General features: G+C 39.9%; 1 protein-coding gene across 4 annotated transcripts in view; it reads left to right on the top strand.

Moving 5' to 3' along the window:
* Positions 1–8,785: 8,785 nt before the first annotated feature.
* Positions 8,786–21,952, top strand: part of LOC108709735 (guanine nucleotide exchange factor DBS) — a 105,494-nt gene continuing 92,327 nt past the window's right edge. For 2 of the 4 annotated variants that reach the window (XM_041584242.1, XM_041584239.1), the window contains exons 1-2: positions 8,787–9,325; positions 16,449–16,634. In XM_041584242.1, the coding sequence (XP_041440176.1) occupies positions 16,466–16,634 (169 nt within the window). In that variant the 5' untranslated portion in view covers positions 8,787–9,325; positions 16,449–16,465. Of the gene's footprint in view, positions 9,330–16,448; positions 16,635–21,952 lie in introns of all 4 variants that reach the window. The other 2 variants (XM_041584244.1, XM_041584240.1) reach the window with 2 other exon arrangements.

The following is a 21,952-nucleotide window of genomic DNA, read 5'->3' as shown; positions in this document are numbered from 1 at the left end:
ATTTTTAAGTTTACATATATAGAAAAGCAGTAGTGCAACATTCAGCAAACCAAGAAATTTCACGCTAAGCGACCCTCTAGCTGGACTTTTTGGTATCATGGAGAGAAAATAGGCATTGTTCTTCAAGATGAGTCTATTCCAACAACCCCCACACAAAGGAACCTCTGGCCTGGAGCCTACTAGAAACAAATGCTACACTCCTTTGAATTTACAGAAAACAAAAATGTTCAACATTTCCATGATGGAAAGAGAACCCATTTGCATTACCCATTGAAATTAGCTTTAATTTTATCCAAATATCTAAAAATTACTTATGTTTTTACATCAAACCCCAGCCATATTTTATTCCAGATGTTCACCGTTGTTTACCTGCAACAAAAAAGGAAAAATGAAAAGATTATCGTACTGTGGCCCTTTAAGAAATAAAGAATCTAATAATGTTGGTTTCTAGTTTTCAGTTACAGAACCATTTAAATATAAGCTTATAATATAAAACTGGAAGCCTCATATGACTCATCTATATGGAAGTGGAGACTATTTGAGAGGATGGAAGGATGACTGTCAGTAGTTAAAAAATAAAAATCGTCCATGGGAGTTATGTGGCATTTACAGTATGTCTAATAAGTAATTGCATTAGAATTAATGTTTGGCCAAAGAGACAGATTCAACCCTCTGAGAATCATTTATTACCAAATGTCATGGTATTTCTTACTTGACTGATATGGACACAATATTTATATTACAAAACAGGTCATTCTAACATTGTAAAACTGGACACCCTCTTTGTACTAACTCTTTGCTCTAGAATATTGTTATAACAAAATGTCCTATATTTAACATAGTATTGATAATTCTTGTTTAATTTATATTTAACTTTCACTGCCAGTTCTCCAATTACAGACTTTAACATATCAGATTTATTTGTAATGAATCACAGCAAGGTTTTTAATCAGCCAAGTCACCTCTAAGCTGCTCCCAGCCCAGTGCTGTAAACTCATACCTCTTAGGGTCAGGCCACATAGGGCGTTTTGGGGTGATTTGGTCACCTGGCGACTAATCACTTCGTTTTTGCGGCGACCAATCTCCCCAAACGCCTTCCCTAACTCTGCACCGGCTAAAATGAAAAAACGCAGGCGCTAATCACATGCAGCGATTTGTTTTCCGAAGTTTGATGCAACTGTGGTCGACATCAGAAAACGAACCGCCGCGTGTGATCAGTGTCAGCGTTTTTTCATTTTAGCCTGGCGCAGAGTCAGGGAAGGCGTTTGGGGAGATTAGTCGCCGCAAAAACGAAGCGATTAGTCGCCAGGCTACCAAATCTCCCCAAAACGTCCAGGGGCACATTTACTAAGGGTTGAATATTGAGGGTTTATTAATTCGACCCTCAAAGTAAAATCCTACGAATTCAAATATCGAAATCGAAGGATTTTCCGCAAATCCTACGATCGATCGATTTGAATGATTTTAATTGATCGATCAAACGATTTTTCTTCGATCAAAAAAACCTTAGAAAACTGATGGGCAAGGTCCCCATAGGCTAACATTGTACCTCGGTAGGTTTAAACTGCAGACGTATGTAGTCGAAGTTTTTTTTAAAGAGACAGTACTTCGACTATCGAATGGTCGAATAGTTGAACGATTTTTAGTTCGAATCAAAGTTGTAGTCGAAGGTCATAGTAGCCTATTAGATTGTCGAAGTACCCATAAAGAACCTTCACTCGAGCTTAGTAAATGTGCCCCCCAGTGTAGACTTACACTTAACCAGTGATGTGAAGAGAGGGAGATGTTTTTGTAAGTCATGCTGGGGTTGGTGTGACCCTTCAGTAGACTAAAAATGTAAATAGTAGTCCAGCCTATAGAAGCATTGTACAGCCCCCAGCCCAATGTGAGTGCCGAACTAGTGTGGCGGAAAAGGTTGGAATGTCAGGAAAGGCAAGTACCATAGTCATGGACTTGAGGGCAGCTTAGGGGCCTGTTTGGTTAAAAAGAAATGCTGTGGCTCATTGGAAGCAATACTGATACATTCACGTCTGCTAGAGAAACATGTCAGTATCACTTTAACTCTTTTCCAGTTGTGTTTAGAAGCTCCATTATTTTAACATTCACCTGCATTGAAAGCATCAATCAGTCAATGTCATTGATTATTTAAATTCAATTTCGGCCCATCGCAACTTTTTCTACTGTAGAAGTGATGTGTGTGTTTCACCCACAAACCTTCTGAGCTTTAATTTAATTAAATATTTAACTTTTTCAAAATATATATATATTTCAGAAAACTTCATTTCTAATTATTAGGGCAAAGTGTAAAGTGCAAATGACAATGAAAATGAATAGCACAACTAGAATGTATTAAAATTCTTAAATTAATTTCAAAATATTTTATCTATCACAAGTAGATTTTCTTTGATTTCTCTTTTTCTCTGTCTATATATATATATATATATATATATATATATATATATACAGTATATATAAAATTATTATTTTTCTAATAAAAATGTTAAGCCTATTTAATAAGTGGTGGTAGGCACAAAATATTTTCCCAGAGCTTACAGGCCAATCATTTGGGTACTGTGGAACATACACCAGTGTATGGGCTTCTTAAGGAGACAGTTCTGATTTGAAATTCCAATCTTTCCAGATTGGAAGACTTTACAAATGAGGTAAATAAACTGACCAGGGTATTATATGTATAGTGTTCATAAACTGGAGATAGTGGAATTAAATGTTGTGATGTTGTGTCTCTATTGTCCACCCTTTTTATGTTTAAACAGAAATCACTATAAATTTTCCTGTACTGGGTTTGAAGAAAGTGTATTGAAGCCAGAGACAGTTTTATGTACATAATCTCGTTGTTTGTGAAGCACTTTATATTGGGAAATCTGTAAGAACATCTGCCTTCCAATGGAACATGTGATCACTGAGGCAAAGATCTGTGTCACCCACAGAGGGATTTGTACAAAAACAGTTTGATTATGACAAGAATGAGGATTTCCCTTTAGAAGTGCAGGGACAAATCCAGAATGTATCCATTATACATGATATGCTGAAATGTCCTTGTGTGTGTTATGTCAAAAGATTTATACAGTATGTATGTATCCATATGTATGTTTGCAATGCTAGCTGCCTGTACAGTGTGTATATTGATATCTCACTGGATTGGCTGCCTTTTTTAAAGTTTATTTTGAACAAAAATGCAACTGTAACAAATAGAGATGATGGGTAACATGGAGATACAAAAGCAGCATTGGCCAGTAACTTTCTGTCATCACTTTTTGCATTTGAATCCTCATGTTTGATCCTCACTTGACATTTTGCCATCTAGCATATATCAGTGCAGTGTGTTACTCTTCTCTCACCCAAGAGTTCAGTAGAACAATGTCACCTCTTATTCCTCCATTCAGTAACTATACTATATACAGTACTCATGGATGCAGCAGCATGGAGGAACCTCATTGAGGCTGGCAACTTAACAAAATATTATACATTCATGTTCTGTGCGTTATACATTCATGTTCTGGGCATTGATTAGTTATGTTCTGTCTTTATATGTAAGTCACCACTGTGCTGTGAAGCTAGAGCTGTCATATCTACTATTTGCTTCTCAGCTGAAAAGCAAATAATAAAATAAATGACATCCACGTAGAAAATGAGCATCCTTTCTGTTCAAACTGTTTTCCATGTTATCTTTGTTTCTTTTCTCAAGACTTTATTTCTGTGTAGAGAGAGGTTAATAAAGAGATGAACTTGACAATCCATTTTCTCTGTGTTTATGCACCGATGTCTGTCAAATGGCAGTTTGCAAAAAGGCTCAAAGCAGAATGTTTTTCTTCCTTTTTTGTTAAATAAACTAGTTTTTATCTGCATCAAGTATTAGAGGGAAGTCCGGTTTGTGCCAGCCTAATACCAAACACAAGTATGCAAATTGCCATCTGAAGCTGAACGTCTGGGGCTTGAGTACCTGGGCCCCCTGCCAACACTGGTAAGTTAAAGGCCAGAGACACACGCAATTTGGAAAGATTAATTGTCCAGCGACAAATCTCCTCTTCTTTGCTGGAATGAAATCTAATCTCCCTGAATTGCCGCATGTGTCTCTGCCCAAAGGAACAGTAACACCAAAAAATGTAAGTGTTTTAAAATAATGAAAATATCATATACTGTTGCCCTGCGCTGGTAAACTGATCTATTTGCTTCAGAAACACTACTATAGTTCATATAAACATCTACTTCCAATGATGTCACTTTACAATGACAGCACTTCCTGATTCTTGATGGTCAGCGGGTCCGGGTTGCAGATAAGGTACTGTCGGGTCCAAGCGGGTAAGAATGCGGATTGCAGGTTGCGGGTACGGGTTCCAAAAAATGGACCCTCGCAGGAATCAAGCCAAATATTGACAGCCAACATTTTCTGTAGGTGCCCCTTAGTTTGTACCACTTAAGCCCATTGGATTAAAGTTTTAGTTCAACAACAGATGGAGGGTCCCCATCTCCTGCCATGGCTTCAATTAGCAGAAGTCCAATTTTCAGACCATTGAGGGTATCTATTCTCTTCCATTTTCACTCTGTTCCCTTGCTTGTTTCTTTCTGTTCCTCTGCAAAAATAAGCATGGCTGCAAAGAATACAACTTTTTTGTTATATTGATCTTTAATTCACTCTTTATGCTAACTAGCTGGTAGTATATTGGAGTTTTAATTATGCACGAACTGAGTCCCCCAAGTGTAACGCTCATTGAACTGCTCTGAAGATTCAAATGGAAAAAGGAGAACTGCTAGGAAAGCAGTTTTTGTAGCTATGCCAAATAGTGTGACAATGGTTTGATGCGTGCCACTTTGTTTTAACTGCAGATTCAACAACCTCCTCTATTGATATTCCCACATTTAAATATGTATCTCAGCATTGACAGATACAAACCTCTATAAAGGTAAAAAAAAAAACATTTAAAATCACCTATAGCAACTAATCAGGTAGAAATTACAAATGAAGCAAACATTTTATTGGTTTCTATATGTTGCTGCATCTGGGCAAACTTTGCATCTTATATATGCTTAGCACTTAAAAAAGAGAGTATTTTCTTTTCTTTTAATGGAAAAGGCATTCACATAGATCATTATTTGGATGGCATGCTACTGACAGTTGGCTGCCAACTAGCAAGTGTTTTACTATTCCAGCAGATAAAAATGATGTGTGGTGCCTATGCTATTAAAGGGTAAGCAAATTCAATGGAAGGATTGAATATGTTTTTTTTCTAGGAAAGGTGCCAACCCTAGTTGCAAGTCATGACACAGGGTTTTTGCCAAAAAGGCATGTATTCTAAAGCATTCCCAGAAAAGCCTCTGGAACTCCAGTAATCACCCATCTGCACAATGACCCATCATCCACCACATGTGAAGTATTATGAAATTTTAATGAAACCAAAGTGGAAATGGCATTGGAAAACAACAGACATAAATATATGGAATTATGAGGAATGGGTATGAAATAAAAAGGAAAAACATGAAATAAGTGAACGAGGAAATAAGGTGAATAACGTAAGGCTTCACAAGAGAAAGAGAGCGTGTGTAATATATAAATGTAGGGGCTAGGAATCAACCTCCCTCTATGCTTGTCAGTTTCCACTGCTTGAATGGCTTTAGACAGAGAGGCCTCATTATATGGTGGGAAGAGGTATAGTTCCATCAAGGTGGGGTGGTTCCCATTGGTAAAGGAATGTCTAGTTGTTTCTCATAGGAATAAATAAAGTGCTTCTTGCACACCCCTCTTGGAAGAATAAAGATGGCACTAGAAGAATGGTTTATGAAGAGAAAGGAAAGACTTCACCAAAGAGAGAACTCTGAGATCACTCCTTGAAAGATGGACATGATATTTAGTAGAGCAGCCTAAACGTACACTATAGATTGTGAAGAGCTAATATGCTTATTGTCTTCCCACAGCATAGGGACTTAAGGGTGTAGCTAGTGTGCGGTCCTTTCAGTTCACCTTTGAGGCCCTTGTTCACTTTGGGCTAGAATGTTAGAGCAGGTATGACTTCAGTCAGTGTGTTACTATGCAGTATGGCAGCAGTATTTATATTAATTGTACAACATCTGTAAGGCCTGTTATGGACTATAAATTATCAACCACTAGCACTTAATTATTGTGTGACTGAAACAGTGTAAACCAACATAAAGCATTGGCCAGTTGAGTAAAGGAGTTCTTTGTAACACATGCTTTACTTGAGATTGTTATAGTGTGTCCAAAATAGCCAAGAGAACAGGTAAACACCAGATGCTGTATAATTAAATGTAATAAAGTAATACAGCAAACCATGTCATGGACAACACAAAAACAATTGTTATATGACTCTCAAATAAGCTTCATTAATATGATGTTACCAAGATGTCGAGAAGACTGCAGTGTTTGTATTTGTTCTTGAAATAGGAAAAGGAACATGAAGAGCCTCCAGGATCCAAAAGTCTGAACATGGCAAATATAAGGCTCAGCCCCGGTCTCATCCAAATATTTAGAAAGTATATTCCTTGCATTTGTCTTGCATTCTTCATATTAGCCATATCTCCAAGCATCACCTGACTTATTTATTATGTGATTTATTTGTTATTGTCTTACTATTATTTGTGTTGTAACAACACAGCGGTGCCTTTACACTAGGACTGTCTATCTACAGCCCCACGAAACAAGCAAAGAAATTGTCTAATAAAGAGTTTTTCACTGCTTACTGTGTACTAAATATTAAAGTGAGTTTAAAAACATTGAATCCCTAGCAATAGCAGGCTTTATGTACGACTAATTGTATTCACTTACACTTTTTACTCATGAGCTATAGCATAAAGGATACAAAAGGGGGGTTGTGGGAGCACTCCTAAGGCTAAGTAAAAATGTATTAAAGTATAATGGAAGTGCTACTGACTTGGCCAAATTAATCAATGCACATTCCCTGGTCCCCTGTCTCATAAGTAATTCAGTATATATGCAAGTGCATGTGTTCACAAAGACGGGTTTTTCGTTACAAAGTTATGATCATAAAGCTGAAAAGCCACCATACCACATCAAGGTAGACCCCACATGGTGGTCCCTAACTTGTTTACCTCCAGTCATAGTATAAAAGCTCTTGTGCCAGTCTGCATAGTAGCATTAATTGAAGTAAATGTCATGTGTCGTGTCATACCCACACATATATAAATATATACACTTTCTAAGTGTTCACTAAGATTAGCTTAGTATTACTAGCAACCCAAGTCTAACTCTCCTTCCTAGCTATTCCTACCTCAGGCTCTCTTACATTAACCACCCTCTCCAGCAAGTGGGGTTCAAAGATTAGGGACACCTGACACCCTTGGCCAATAAAATAATTGTCAGGAAAAATTGTAACATTGTAAAGGAAACAGCCTCCTTCCGACTCTGAACAGACCCAGCCACTGTCTGGAGGCTATGTAATGTAAAGAAGGGGATGACCAGGGGTACCTCCTATCTGCTTTTGAATTGGACAGTACAGTTTTTGTAGGGGCCATCTGGTTTTCAACTTTTTGTCCAGTTTTCAACTTTCTATAAAACCATGCAGAAATCAACCCAGGTGCCTCTGGGTTATACAATAGCCCCCTAGGGTCATGTGTGGGTTATGGTTTTGCGGGTTAGGGTCAGGTGTGGGTTAAGGTTGGGTACAGGTTAAGACTTTGCAGGTTAAGGTTTTGCGGTTAGGGTCAGGTGTGGGTTAATGAGGTTTAGGGTCAGGTGTGGGTTAAAGTTTTGTGGGTTAGGGTCAGGTGTGGGTTAAGGTTTTGCTGGTTAAGGTCAGGTGTGGGTTAAGGTTTTGCTGGTTAAGGTCAGGTGTGGGTTAAGGTTTTGCGGTTAGGATCAAGTGTGGGTTAAGGTTTTGAGGGTTAGGGTCAGGTGTGGATTAAGGTTTTGCTGGTTAGGGTCAGGTGTGGATTAAGGTTTTGTGGGTTAGGGTCAGGTGTGGGTTAAGGTTGGGTACATATTAAGGTTTTGCAGGTTAGGTTTGGGTGTGGGTTAACATTTTGAAGGTTAGGGTCAGGTGTGGGTTAAGGTTTTGCTGGTTAGTGTCAGGTGTGGGTTAAGGTTTTGCGGGTTAGTGCCAGGTGTGGGTTAAGGTTGGGTACATTTTAAGGTTTTGCAGGTTAGGTTTGTTTGCGGTTAACATTTTGAAGGTTAGGGTCAGGTGTGGGTTAAGGTTTTGAGGTTTAGAGTCAGGTGTGGGTTAAAGTTTAGTGGGTTAGGGTCAGGTGTGGGTTAAGGTTGGGTACATGTTAAGGTTTGCAGGTTAGATTTGGGTGTGGTTAACATTTTGAAGGTTAGGGTCAGGTGTTGGTTAAAGTTGGGTACAGGTTAAGATTTTGCCGGTTAAGCTTTTTTCGGGTTAGGGTAGGGTGCCTGTTAAAATTTTGCGGGTTGGGGGATCAGATGTGGGTTGTGTTTTTCCTGACATCTTCAGTGCCATCAAAATTAAAAATGCAAGGCTATTTATTAAACTAGCAATTATATAAACGCATGTTTTATCACTGTGAAATGATAGTATAACTACAAGCCTCCTCGCCAGCACCACGGCATCATCACCTACATTTTCTTCAGTCGCAGAAGAAATAGTAGAAAAGTAACAGGTGTGAGTGTTTTAGTAAACTGGAGCAAATGAATGTAGGTCTCCCTTTGGCTCAGCACGGCCCTCGGAGAATTAGTTGCTGCAGTTACATAATGTGTTACATAATGTGTGGGAACATCAGGCAGCTCAGCAGCTGGACACTGACAAGAGCCGCAGCAGAAAGTTCAAGGGAGATTAATGCCAGGAAGCAGGATCCCATGTTGATTTCTCTGGCTCGAACCTCGCGTTATACATAGACACACCAGCAGGTGGCAGTGAAGAGTTACTGCGACTCCAGCCGCACAGTTTAACTACCTGCTACCTACGCACCTCTTTTCCCATTCCCGCATCTCCGCTAATCTGAATGGCCGGAGTGCCAGGCCCATTACAGACAGTCCACCGCTATTCACAGCCAAAGACGAACACACGAACATCCGGGGAATGTGTCAGCCAGTCTCCTACGTTCTGTTCTTGGACTCTGGGATTGATTCCTGGCTGTGACTGAAGCTGTAAGCGCTGCAGGGGTGGGTCAGTGGCAGGTGGTGCAGCCCGTTATAGACACCTGTAGAGCAGGGACATAATACAGCACAGCTTTAGCCGCACACACGACTCACACTGTGCCCATAGCTGCTGCTTATTAGTATCTGACAGCTCACCAGCCTCACTGACAGCTTTACTCTGTGCTGACTGCCTGTTATCCGCCTCACTCAGCTGACAGCATTCTTAACGTCAAAGTACGTAAGTAAATCCTCTGTGCTGTTATTCACTATTATTATTATTATTGTTATTAGTGAGCCATTGACCTTGCATAGCAAGCTGTGAAAAAGGGAAGTTTGCAGTCGATTTATTAAATTTTTTTGAAAAAACTTTTTTTGTTTTTATAGTTTTTTTGATAACATTGATAATAGTTTCCAATGCTGCATGTGAGAATCACCGTTGTCCATCCCCCCTGGCTGTGCTTGTGGCACCTCATATTCAGCTTGTGCATTGGAATCATATGGGGCAGAGAAGTGTGACTTTGCTCATATTACTGTTAAATCCCACATCATTTTAGCTAAAGTGTAGCAGTAATGATTTTTAGACTGTGCTTATGTTCTGGGTATATCATATATGACATTTTGGGGCAAAGTTCACCTGAAGCAATGAACCAAGTGTTAGAACAATGTGTTGCACAACATTTACACTCCAACAATTGTCTGACCAATAATATTTCATTGCCATTTTTTCCTGTAACTTGTTATTCAGAAGCACTGGCCACATATTTTTACATAATTAGAGGAAATGCGGCTTTCCAGTGTGCATTAAATATATCAGGGGTTTAAATACTATTGGTTAATGTGATCTCTTTTGAAGAAAAATTGGTCTTTCCCTTTTTATTCATGTAGTGATGCTGTTTGTTGAATATTTTAACAAACCGCTTCAGTTAACAGACAATACTCTGTTGTGACAGTACCCACTGGGCTACACCAAAGCACAGAATATGGGGCAGACACAGCATGTTGTTATCCATCTGCCTTCAGTGCACTACAGGGTAGAATAGGGTCTCTAAACACACGCATTCCCCTTCAGTGGAAAACATTTTTTAAAAAAAAAGCCACCACATGAAAGATTGTGTGGGTCTATATCAGGGGTAGGCAACCTGCGGCTCTGGAGCCTCATGCGGCTCTTCATCCTGCTTGCTGCGACACGGTCTTGCGGCTTTGCCTGTCAAGTCGTATATATAGCCCTTGCACCTGCTGGTGGTTTCTTGAGTGTGCGCCGGCGGTAAGCTATCGGTTAGCTTACCGCAGTTGTACACTCAAGCAGCCGCCAGCAGGTGCGAGAGCTGTATAGACGTCCCAGGAGTGACAGGCAAGACCGAGCCACAGCAAGATGATTCATCATGGTCCTTACCGTGGTCACACACTCAAGACAAGAGAGGGAAGATCAGCATGGAGCTTCAGAAACAGAAGTCACATTAAACAGATGAGAACACTAGCATTTAATAGGGCTATTCAGTGTTTAATTTATTTCAAATTAGGCCTACACATGCACACTGCACCTCTGTTTGTTGTATTCTGTTGTTGTAAACAGTTGAAAAATTAAAAAAAGGTTAAAACTTTTAAAAGTTAATAAGCGGTATTATGTTTTGCGGCTTCTTTAGTGGAAGAGGGGGCAAAATGGCTCTTTTGATAGTAAAGGTTGCTGACCCCTCGTCTAGAGCCCTCACAGAACTTTGAAGATTGAGGGTTTTGTCTGAAACAGCGATGCAATTGCATGTCACATACAAATACTGTTTTTTGTTGCAGTGACATTTACAGGTAACTTTGAAACCATTTACAATGTAAAATGTATGTATATTGGATTTGAAGTTATGAAGGATAGTATATTTTATCTTTCATGGTGCAAAAAAAATGGTTAGAGTTTCTCTTTAATATATTTTAGCTTTGATATGTACTTTGTGCTGCATTTGGCTAAACCTTTGTTTTCTAGTGCCAACATGTCACTGTAGTCTTGCATCAGATGTACAAACTGTGCTGTGCTTGCTGCCCATTATGGAGCCTAGTTTACTTCTCTAAATACAGACCCTCCCTCTGTAATTCCCATTAAGGGTTCAAGCACACGGCCAGATTTTGGATATTTAGTCACCTGGCGACTAATAGCCTCTTCTTCGGGGCGACAATCTCCCCAAACTGCCTTCCCCCTGCCTGCCACCTGCTATAATGAGAAAACGCCAGCACTCGAGGTGCTTAGATTTCCCGAAGTCGCCCGAAGTTTCCTCGTGAGCAGATTCTGAACTGTTACAATTTGATACATTTAGTTGATACATTTAGTTGATACATTTAGTTGATACATTTAGTTGATACATTTCTCAGCAGCATCTGTGGAATATTAGCAACTACTGGATCAATTGTAACAGCTGCCTTTAAAGGAGAAGGAAACCCCCTGGGCGCAAAACCCCTCCCCCTGTGTTGCCCCTCCTCCCCCCTGGCCTACATGTCCCCCTGGGCAAATGCCCCTAACTTGTTACTCACCCCTCTGCGCAGTACCTGTCCACGGAGTTCACAGTCGCCATCTTCTCCCACGCGCGTCTTCTTCCTGCTTTGACCTGCGTCTGCTGGCGCATGCGCAGTAGGAAGAGTTACCGTTACGGATCTACTGCGCATGCTCCGAATGTCACGAAGTGAAATCGGAAAACTTCATGACATTCGGCGCATGCGCAGTAGATCCGTACCGGTAACTGTTCCTACTGCGCATGCGCCAGAAGACGCCGGTCAAAGCAAGAAGAAGACGCACGTGGGAGAAGATGGCGACTGTGAACTCCGTGGACAGGACCTGCGCAGAGGGGTGAGTAACAAGTTAGGGGCATTTGCCCAGGGGGACAGGTAGGCCAGGAGGGAGGGGGGCAACACAGGGGTGGGGGGGAGGGGTTTTGCGCCATGGGGGTTTCCTTCTCCTTTAATGAAACTCAGAGATTCTGCTCAGCAGGGACAAAGATAACAAATGTATCAATTTAGAGCAGTTAAAGAGTCGGCGACCCCCTGTCCCAGAGCTGCTTTAGAAGGTAAAAAAATGAAACTTTACACTTCAATCATGGAAAAACGCTCACGCAGAGTAGGCACATGCCTAGGGCGCAAAGTTGGGAGGGCTCCAGGCACGTACCTCCTCTGTCGCCTACCCCAAGTCTGGTTTCCTTCTCTGCCCGTTTCTTCACGCTTCTTGCGCTTCTGCGCATGTGCGCGAACTTCATGCATGCGCACTATATCGCAAATACACGCACGCGCGCACGCATAAATTCGCGCATGCGCACACCAAACAGGTGCCGCCACTGCCCGGCCTGCCTACGGCCCTGCCCAGCGTGGCCCGGCACTGACAGGGTGGCAGGCTTCCCTCATTTCTGGACCCTGGATCATTCTGGTATTATATGGATTAATAATTAATATGGAGTAGCATAGACTTCTCTTTTTTGAAAAACTCATCCAACCCCTTCTTAATACTACTCTACCTGCCAGACCAACTTCTGTAATTCTATATTGTCATTGGTTTCATAAGAAAGGGATTGTATGAACTTTTTTCCAAATATAGATGCATAGGAAAATGTTCTCTCCCTTGTGCGTTCTCTCTCTCTCTCTTTCTCTCTTCTCTCCCTGCCCTGTCCAGATATTCAGTTCTGTCCACTTGTCCCACTGTTAAAAGAATTGCCTGTTGGAAGTCCTTTCAGGAGATTAGTCGCCCGCAGTAACCAAGATTTATCACTTGGCCACTAATCTCCTTGTGTGTCACCACCCTAATAGAATACATTTGGAATCAGGGTTGGACTTGGGGTCGGGACTGCTGTCCAGGGCCCCCCTCTGCCCCCCCTGCTCCCCTACTGTGACGCGCCGAGCATGAAGGAGTCGCTCATCACGCATGCCCAAACATCGCAACTCTGTGCGCATGCGCAGATGCACTGCGCCGATAAAATAAATGGCATAGATCAGTAAACAACTGACTTAAAGGAACAGTTACATCAAAAAATTTAATTGTTTTAAAATAATAAAAATATAATGCACTGTTGCCCTGCACTGGTAAAACTGCTGTGTTTGCTTTAAAAACACTACAATTGTTCATATAAATAAGCTGCTGTGTAGCAATGGGGGCAGCCATTTAAGGGAGAAAAGGCTCTTGTTACACAGCATATTGCAGATAAGATCTGTAGAACATAATGGTGTTATCTGTTATCCACTATTTAACTTGTGCCAGCAAGCAGATCAGTTTTGCCAGTGCAGGGCAAAAGTACATGATATTTTCATTACTTTAAAACGCTTTCATTTTTTGATGTTACTGTGTTGTTATTCATGGCTTGGCCCTTAGGTCTGTGCCCCACACCTGATGCAGCCTGTCATTTATGTGAATGAAAACCAGTTTTGATGGTTTGGTGCTTTTTATCTTCAAAATGCACATTTGCAAGTTTTAGGGGGAAAACATTCTGCTACCAGTGGTGGCAGTGGTGTTTTTGTTCATGTCAATGACAGGGAGCAGGGAGGGGTATCTATTGGTGCATACAGCAGTGAGCATAATTTGTATTGTGCATTAAGGAGGTGTCACCCAAATGCAAAACTCACCCGATGATCCCATGACTTTGACTTACAAAACATATGCATCGTTAGGCAGAAGTAATTCTCACATAATAGTCTGCAGTCATAACACCAAATTGTGGTCCCTCAAGTTGATGATCCAGTATCTGCCATGTACACTGTATTACTAAAAGAATGTGAATACCTGAATGTATATTAATTTATGAAATCAAGGGTAAAAATATGTTCCTTCCACTATTGCTGCTATAATACATCTACTCTACTAGGTATGGTTTTCCTGCCACAAAATAAACATTCAACAAAGCATCAGGTGTTACTTTAATCAGAATGAAACAGTATTTCTCCACTCAACAGTCTCCCATAGTGATGGGCAAATTAAGTCGCCAGGCAAGAATTTGTGGTGAATCTCCACATTTCGCCGCCAGCAAATTAATTTGCAAAACTGCGGCAAAAATCCTCTGCAACAAAAAAATTAGTCACTCGTCAGAATAGTCGCACACATAAAATTGTTGCACGTCAAAATTATTCAGACACCTATTGACTTTAATGCATTTGGACAAAATAGTATAAAAATTGTCAATCGCGTCAAAATTATTTTCAATAATTTCAGTATCAATGGAAACCTGTTTTATCAGATGGCAAACTCTTGTGTGGGTCAGCCCTCTGTCTGCTGTGGGAACAGCTAGGTGCAGTCTTAGGTGAGGATAGAACTTATTAGAATTTCCTTGTGACCATTGCCCCAGGTGGTGACAGACAACTTGTCCTCTTACATGTTCTGCTTCTCCTGCCCCTCATCTGCCCCTCATTTATTTAAGCATTTGTCTTGTGCTTTGCTTCAGTTGCCCCATGCATGATGTGTAAGCATATTTTATATGAGCTCTGTTTCTCACTTCCAGGCAGCAATTCTTCTAGCAATTAATACAGTTTTAGAGACCATTGCATGTAGTAGGATCTATACTTTATTACAGATGCAGTTGCTGCAGTTTTATTTTTGTGGCATAAATGCACGCACCCACACATAAGTTAACACACCAACTTTATAACAAATATAAGTAGAATTGTGGTATTGAGGTAGGTTATGGATAGTGATGGGTGAATTTATTCGCCAGGCATGGATTTGCGGTGAATTTCCGCATTTTGCTGTCCATGAATTTTTGCACGAAACTGTGGCAACAATTCACGTGGAAAATTTATGCAAGAAAATTTTTTTTGCCAAAATCGACACGCGCATAAAAATTATCGGTCGTCAAAATTATTCAGATGCCCTTTCACTTAAATGCATTTGGACAAAAGAGTTGCGTGTATAAACATCGTTGCCGTGTCAAAATTGTTGTACGTCTAAATGATTTTGATGCCCATTGACTTCAATGCGTTTTACGAATTTTTCGTCGTTTCGCACATTTTTTTGGAGTTTTGCAAATTTTTCGGCAAAGCAAAACACAGATTCCCCCATCACTAGTTACGGAATTCAAATGCATATTATTTTGTTTATGATTCTTACCATCACACCATTTACATAGGGTTATATAGCATTTAAAGTGACCGTATATATACACCTTTTTGACATCAGCTCAATGAATAGGGCTTGTGCTGAACATACTTTTGGCCTACTTTTTAAATTAAGAAGTATTTATGATTTCTATTATTCCTAGCACTAGATGAATATCAAGCCAGTTAAATGTTAGTACTTCCTACTACCGCTTGATCCCAAAGAACTTCAAAGGAGCTGATGAAACTAATTACCAGCCCTCCATGAAGCTGCTAATAATAAGCTGATTGAAAGATGTTTAGAGAAACAAGAGGTTTGTGTGTTCAATGGTAGATGGGGTAAGGGTAGAGGCACCTGATGCTATTTGGGGGAGATTAGTCGCCCACCGACAAATCGCCTCTTCTTCAGTCGACTAACCTCCCCGCAATGCCTTCCTGCCGACTAGAATGTAAGTCGCTGGCAGGATGCCATTCGGAGCGCTTCATTTTCCGAAGTCGTCTGAAGTTGCCTCATGAGGAAACTTCAGACGACTTCGGTAAAACGAAGCGGATTGAGTGCCATCCCGCCGGCGATTCCGATTCTAGCTGGCGGTAAGGCATCGTGGGGAGATTAGTCGCCCGAAGAAGCGATTTGTCGCTAGGCTACTAATCTCCTTTAAATAGCATTGTGCGCCTCTACCCAAAGAGGGATCCTTTATTGCACTTGGGCAGTAACTCATAGCAACCATTCAGTGATTAGGTTTTGTCAGTCCATTGCAGGTAGAACTTTGAAAATAAACATCTGATTGTTGCGATACAGTCCAGGTGCAAAATTGCCCAGTTTTTATCAAGGAGCTCTGAACTAATTGTCCTGTTTATAAAGAGAGGGGGAGGTGAAGTCAGTGAAAATAGCCCAACTTTCAAACTAGTGCTTTATAGTTAAAATATGGATTTTTTGTAAATTAAAACAATCTGCAAGTCCCTTTTCATGTGTCCTTTTAGGTGTATACTATCCCTTTAATATCAATCTGTTTTTAATATTAGCATGAATTTGTTAGAATTGTTATATCTGTAGCTATAAGAAGAAGTGTTCCCTAATTTATAGGGTTCCCTAATTTGATAATCACAAGATTAGCAGAAGGCTGTGGGAATGTTAGTTGGCTATATGATATGTGATTCTGATCTGACCAGATACAAATTATATTGTGCCCCGTTCTAAGTGTCATCTGAAATCATATGCTATTTAATGGAAACGTAAATGCTTTGTTTGCAGAACAACTAGTTCTATAAAGTTTGCACATCACTCAGTATTACCAAAAATGTATTTCTCCAGGTGCAGCTCTGGACCTCATGACTGAGTGCTGGCGACTCTTGATATGCAGGGTATTGGGTAGTGGCAGCTGTTTTTCTGCCTCCAGATCCCACGCCGATGAAGAAGTTGTGAATGATCACAAGGTGGTGGTGTCTGACATCATCCAACTTGTCCCTGATGATCAGTCAGAGCTAGAATTGCCTTCAGGTAAGTTGTTCCGTGTGTGTAATTGCATTGTGTATGGCATTTTATGGCTGCATTTCTGAACCCATTGTTGCACCGAGTTATGTAAATTAATTAAATTAAGTTAATTTATGATACCTGAGTCCTATTCTGTAACCCCAACTCTATGAACACAACTCTTCTATATTTTTTCATCCTGTGGTTTCACTTGTACATGTATTGACTGTGTATATATACAAAATTCCAGTCTGGTTGTATGAAGTGCACTTTTTCCAGAAAAAAAATTCTTTCAGCTTATGGGTTACTACCCTGAATTTTGTTTCTAGCTTGGGGCAGGGAAAAATATCCACACAACCAATAAGCTGAAAGCATTAATTCATTATGTAATAATTGCTGCTGGCCTTTTCCCTCACAAACTCAAATATCTAAATGGTTACAGTGTTACTACACCTAACATTTAGTAAGTTATGACCATTACTTACTGCATGATCCTCCCTTTTTTCAACCACAGTTCTATAGTCTAGGGCTTTTCAAATGCTTTCATATTATAAATCAAGTATTTTAATGCAACAAGGCTCAGGTTTGCTGTTTTACTGTTGACTGAGTTTCTTGTCCTTGGAGTTATTGTAGGTTGGACAATGAGTTTGAGAATGAGTTTGGCTTAATCTGTATTAAGGTTTCAGTGATTGGTGACGGCCTAGTGATTAGCTAATTATTACCTCCACAACTCTTCTTCCCCCAGATGATTCACACTTTGCATTGATTTAAATGTACACAAACTATATTGAAGAAAGAAACTTATTTAAACGGATTGGATCATTTCTTGTTTTGTCTGTTTTAAACACAAAATGATTGTTTACTTAGTATCTAATGGGCCATTTTCGTAAATGCTATATATATGGAAAATATACTTAACAAGACAGTTAAGGAGATTGTAGGAATCTAATGACAGGGAAGAGAGACAACCCTCTCCCCCCAGCTCATAGCACCTTTGATCATAAGATAATAAATGCACTGTTATTTGGCTTAAATTATGGCTTTGCCTTTCCCTTCTCTGTTTATCCTTTAATATATTTTTTATTAAAATACTATGAATTAATGAAAGCAGACAAAAGGCACATGTGTTAGTGGTCCATTAAACAGCACACATATGGTTACATAGTTACATAGTTAAATTGGGTAGAAAAAAAGACAAAGTCCATCACGTTCAACCCCTCCAAATGAGGGGTTTGTATCACAATAGCCTTTGATATTATGCCTGTCCAAGAAATCATCCAAGCCACTCATTAAAGCATTAACAGAATTGGCCATCACAAGATCAGCCGGCAGTACATTCCACAACTTCACTGTCCTCACTGTGAAGAACCACCTACGGTATTTTGCTGTTTGTGTGCACAGAGGTATTACACCAGTACTGATGCCAGACAGGAGGTTTAGTAAAATTATTCCCATGGCAAGCTGGTGAGGTTCCTGTCATTTGGTGACTGCTAGACAAAGTATGTGGGAAGAATTGAAGACTACAACTGTTACTGCAGCAGGTTGATAAGGGAGTTATCTCCGAGGACAAATCATATATCCAAGCAACCTTCTTCCCAATGGATTAAAATGTTTGCCTGTTTGGCAATTTGACTTGATTGCCGTGTCTCTCGGGGCACACACTCATGAAGCATGACAGGACTAAACTGTGGAAATTAACATTTTCAGATGTTACTGATAGGTGACAGTTTTTTTTAAAGAAGAATAACAGCAACAACATATTTATATAAAATTAACCAGATTACCACCACAATCAATAGGGTCAGTGATAATAATTTATTGCATGATAAAAATTCCAACATTGTGATCCTGGGGAAGATGTAGCAAAATTGTTGCAACTAGTGATTACTAGGAATAAAGTATAAATCAGTCATGCTTAGAGTTGCTGACAAGGTAGTAGTGGAATTAGAACAATCCACCAGGTAAAATACAAAACTGTAATATACCAGAAGTGATGCCACCAGGCATAAATCCCAAATTGAATGCTCAATGCATACGCCCATTTATTGTACAGCCCAGCAGAATATGTTGGCACTTTATAAATACATGTTAATAATGAACATAATTGTCCTTACATTATGTCATATGCACATCCAAAAAGCTGTAGATAAAGAGAAAGTATACATAAACACCACAGTGGTTGCACAAAAGAGCAATGATGACATAATATAATTCTTAGTTAAAGGAACAGTTCAGTGTGAAAATAAAAACTGAGTAAATAGATAGTCTGTGCAAAATAAAAAATGTTTCTAATATAGTTAGTTAGGCAAAAATGTAATGTATAAAGGCTGGAGTGACTGGATGTGTAACATAATAGCCAGAACACTACTTCCTGCTTTTCAGCTCTATAACTCTGAGTTAGTCAGCTACTTGAAGTGGGACCACATGGTACATATCTGTTTGCAATTGATCCTCAGCATTCAGCTCAGATTCAAAAGCAACAGATATGACCCATGTGGCCCCCCGCTCAAGTCTCTGATTGGTTACTGCCTGGTAACCACGTTAACCAGTCAGTGTAAGAGCTGAAAAGCAGGAAGTAGTGTTCTGGCTACTATGTTATACATCCAGTCACTCCAGCCTTTATACATAACATTACTATATTAGAAACATTTTTTATTAGTTTTACACTGAACAATTCCTTTAAGGGCAGTGGCTGATGGGGTGATTTGTTGCCCACAATAAAAAAGCACAACTGCGGCCAAAATATCTCCCGAAAATGCATTTCCATTGGAAAGAACTGAAATCGCCGGGGGTAAAACTAATGCATCAATTTTCTCTTCTAACGTTACCCGAGGTTGCCTCAGGAGGAAGCTTCAGGTGACTTTGTGATGTGTAGGTTTTACCATATGTGATTTCAGTTAGTTCCAGTGGGAGATTTGGAGATAAAGATAGGCCCAGAGGAAAAAATAAAAATGTGGTGAAAAGAAAGATGAAGGTCAAAGGCACAGTAGAATATATATCTAATTCATAAAGCACAAGCCAAAAAAACACATATTGTTGTGCTCAATGTGCTGTTCATCTTCCCTTCTGTTCTAAATCGAGCACAGTGCTGCCACCACCTCTAAAGGTTAGAGCTGGAAGTGACGCCATCCAGTTCATGAACATTTTCATCAGTGGCATCAAATTCACATCAAAGTGCCTATTTTAGTGCATTGAATTATAGGGAAAAAAACATGTACATGCATGTACTTGCATCCACACACAAATGACCCCTATGTGTAGATTTGCATGTCTGAGTGTATATGATCAACTCACCACCTGCTTGCATTTAAATACAAAGAAAGTTTTTCCCCCATAACTAGTTTTGCTGCCTAATATAATTCCAGTGATTATTTTAGATGTAGTTATTCTGGTATCAGTGAAGCATGAGATGATGTTTAATAAAAAATAGCAGCTGCTCTGTAATTGTGCTTGTGATCCATGTGAGACAAATTCCCATTAGACAAATCAGGTTAATAAAATCACTGTTTATGCAAAAGCCTTATTTTTCTGAGCAGTGTTACCGTAAAATATCTGTCTAAATGGAATTACTTTATAATAATTTAAGCATAACACCTCATAGCATTGACAGTGAAACTGATTTGCTTGCCATATGTCACTCTACTGCATTACTGAGCTTTATTTCATGTTACCACCAATTTGGGTGGTACAGTACATTGTTGATATGCTTCCAATAGAGTCTTACATGTTTCCAGGCATGGATTTGTGGTGAGGCAAAAATATTTGGGGCGGCATGCCACCCAGTCACTTTGTGGGGAGCACTGGGGATGCGCAACTATGTAGTGCGGGTGGGCACTAAAACCTGGGGGAGCCCTCCCAGAAAATCTGGCCCTGCATGTTTTGTGCACCTGGAACATAGTCTTAGGCTATGAATAAGTGCCTAAGTGCACAACAAGTCTATGGGGTTGTGGGACATGTTCCCCCAATAAACCATAGTACTGGGTTCTGTGACGTAAGCTAAAGTGAGGTCTAAGGAAGTGACGTCATACGCTTGCGCAGAACATCCTGAAGTCAAGGAAACAGCAGCGCACATGTGCATCAGATTTTTGCCAGCAAATCATCAGAAATCGGGGAAATTTGTTAAATGACGGGAGACAGAGGGACACAGCCTAAAATCTGGTAACTCCTGATGAAATGGGGGGGGGGAGGTAACTGCTCTACCCATTGCCCTGTTAGCAGGCAAATAAAATTTTTTTTAGATTTTTCAGACTTGTATGAAAATGGAAAATGTATTGAGGTTCTTTTTCAAGATTTGTTACGTGACCACATATTTTATGATGTACTTTACCTTAACCTTTGTTGAATCTTCTTCTTAGCATGGTACTGCAGTGCTCCTAAGAATTGAATAATTTTTCATACTTTGGAGAGATCTATACAACAATATAAAATCAGATTGTGTTTCTGAACCAATGTGGGTGTGGTTGGGTAGCATGCCACCCCCTAAAATCCTGCCGCCCTAGGCCCGGGCCTTGGTGGCCTCTCCACAAATTCGGGCCTACTTAAGCATTCTCTTTGGTGGTACTGTTCAGATGGTACAATGACCAATCACTTCATAGATGCATCAGACAATGTCACCTTGTTAATGACGTTACACAGGCTAGTGTTGGCAACAATCCAGAGGTAGTACTCACTTATAGGTGAATTAGTTCCCAGAGTTACTCTAAGAATCTCCTATGCCTGAGCCTAACTGCTATACTGTTGGGTGACACTTGCGCTTCTGCATTGCACCTTGGGATTATGGAAAGATACATACATCCTTGTATTCAGTACTCCCATTCATACCTCTAACTTTTGTTTTTCTACTGCCTGGCAATTCAGAGGAGCAATTCATGGTGTTTTGGCAGTTGTATAGTAAACTCTAGTAATCTTTGCCTTTATATTTAATAATTGCAGTGTTTGATACTTCCAGCTGTACTATAAATACATACAAATAAGGATTCTTATATGTATACATTGGGCCAAAGGGAGCAGGCTTCAAAGCACTGAACATGGCTGTGGATTTTTTGGAGAAACTTATAACAAGTTAAAGTGATAAGTTCACAGTGTAATTTTTCTAATTAAGAATTTATGATCTCTGAGTAGATATCATAATGTTTTTCTTGCCCAGTTGATTATGTGATAAATCATATGATTCCTGTTACATTATCCTGGGCTTTTTCTCATGTCACACTGACAGTGGAACTTCCCCTGAGAATGGGAAATGATATATCATAAATGTTTCCTATGAAAGTGTACATGTATAGGATCTGGTATCAGGAAACCCATTATCCAGAAAACTCTGAATTACGGAAAGGTCATCTTCCACA

The sequence above is a fragment of the Xenopus laevis genome, chromosome 2S (genome assembly GCF_017654675.1).
Source record: "Xenopus laevis strain J_2021 chromosome 2S, Xenopus_laevis_v10.1, whole genome shotgun sequence".
NCBI lineage: Eukaryota > Metazoa > Chordata > Amphibia > Anura > Pipidae > Xenopus > Xenopus laevis.
The sequence above is the reverse complement of the archived record's forward strand: the minus strand, read 5'-3'. Positions and strand labels throughout refer to the sequence as shown.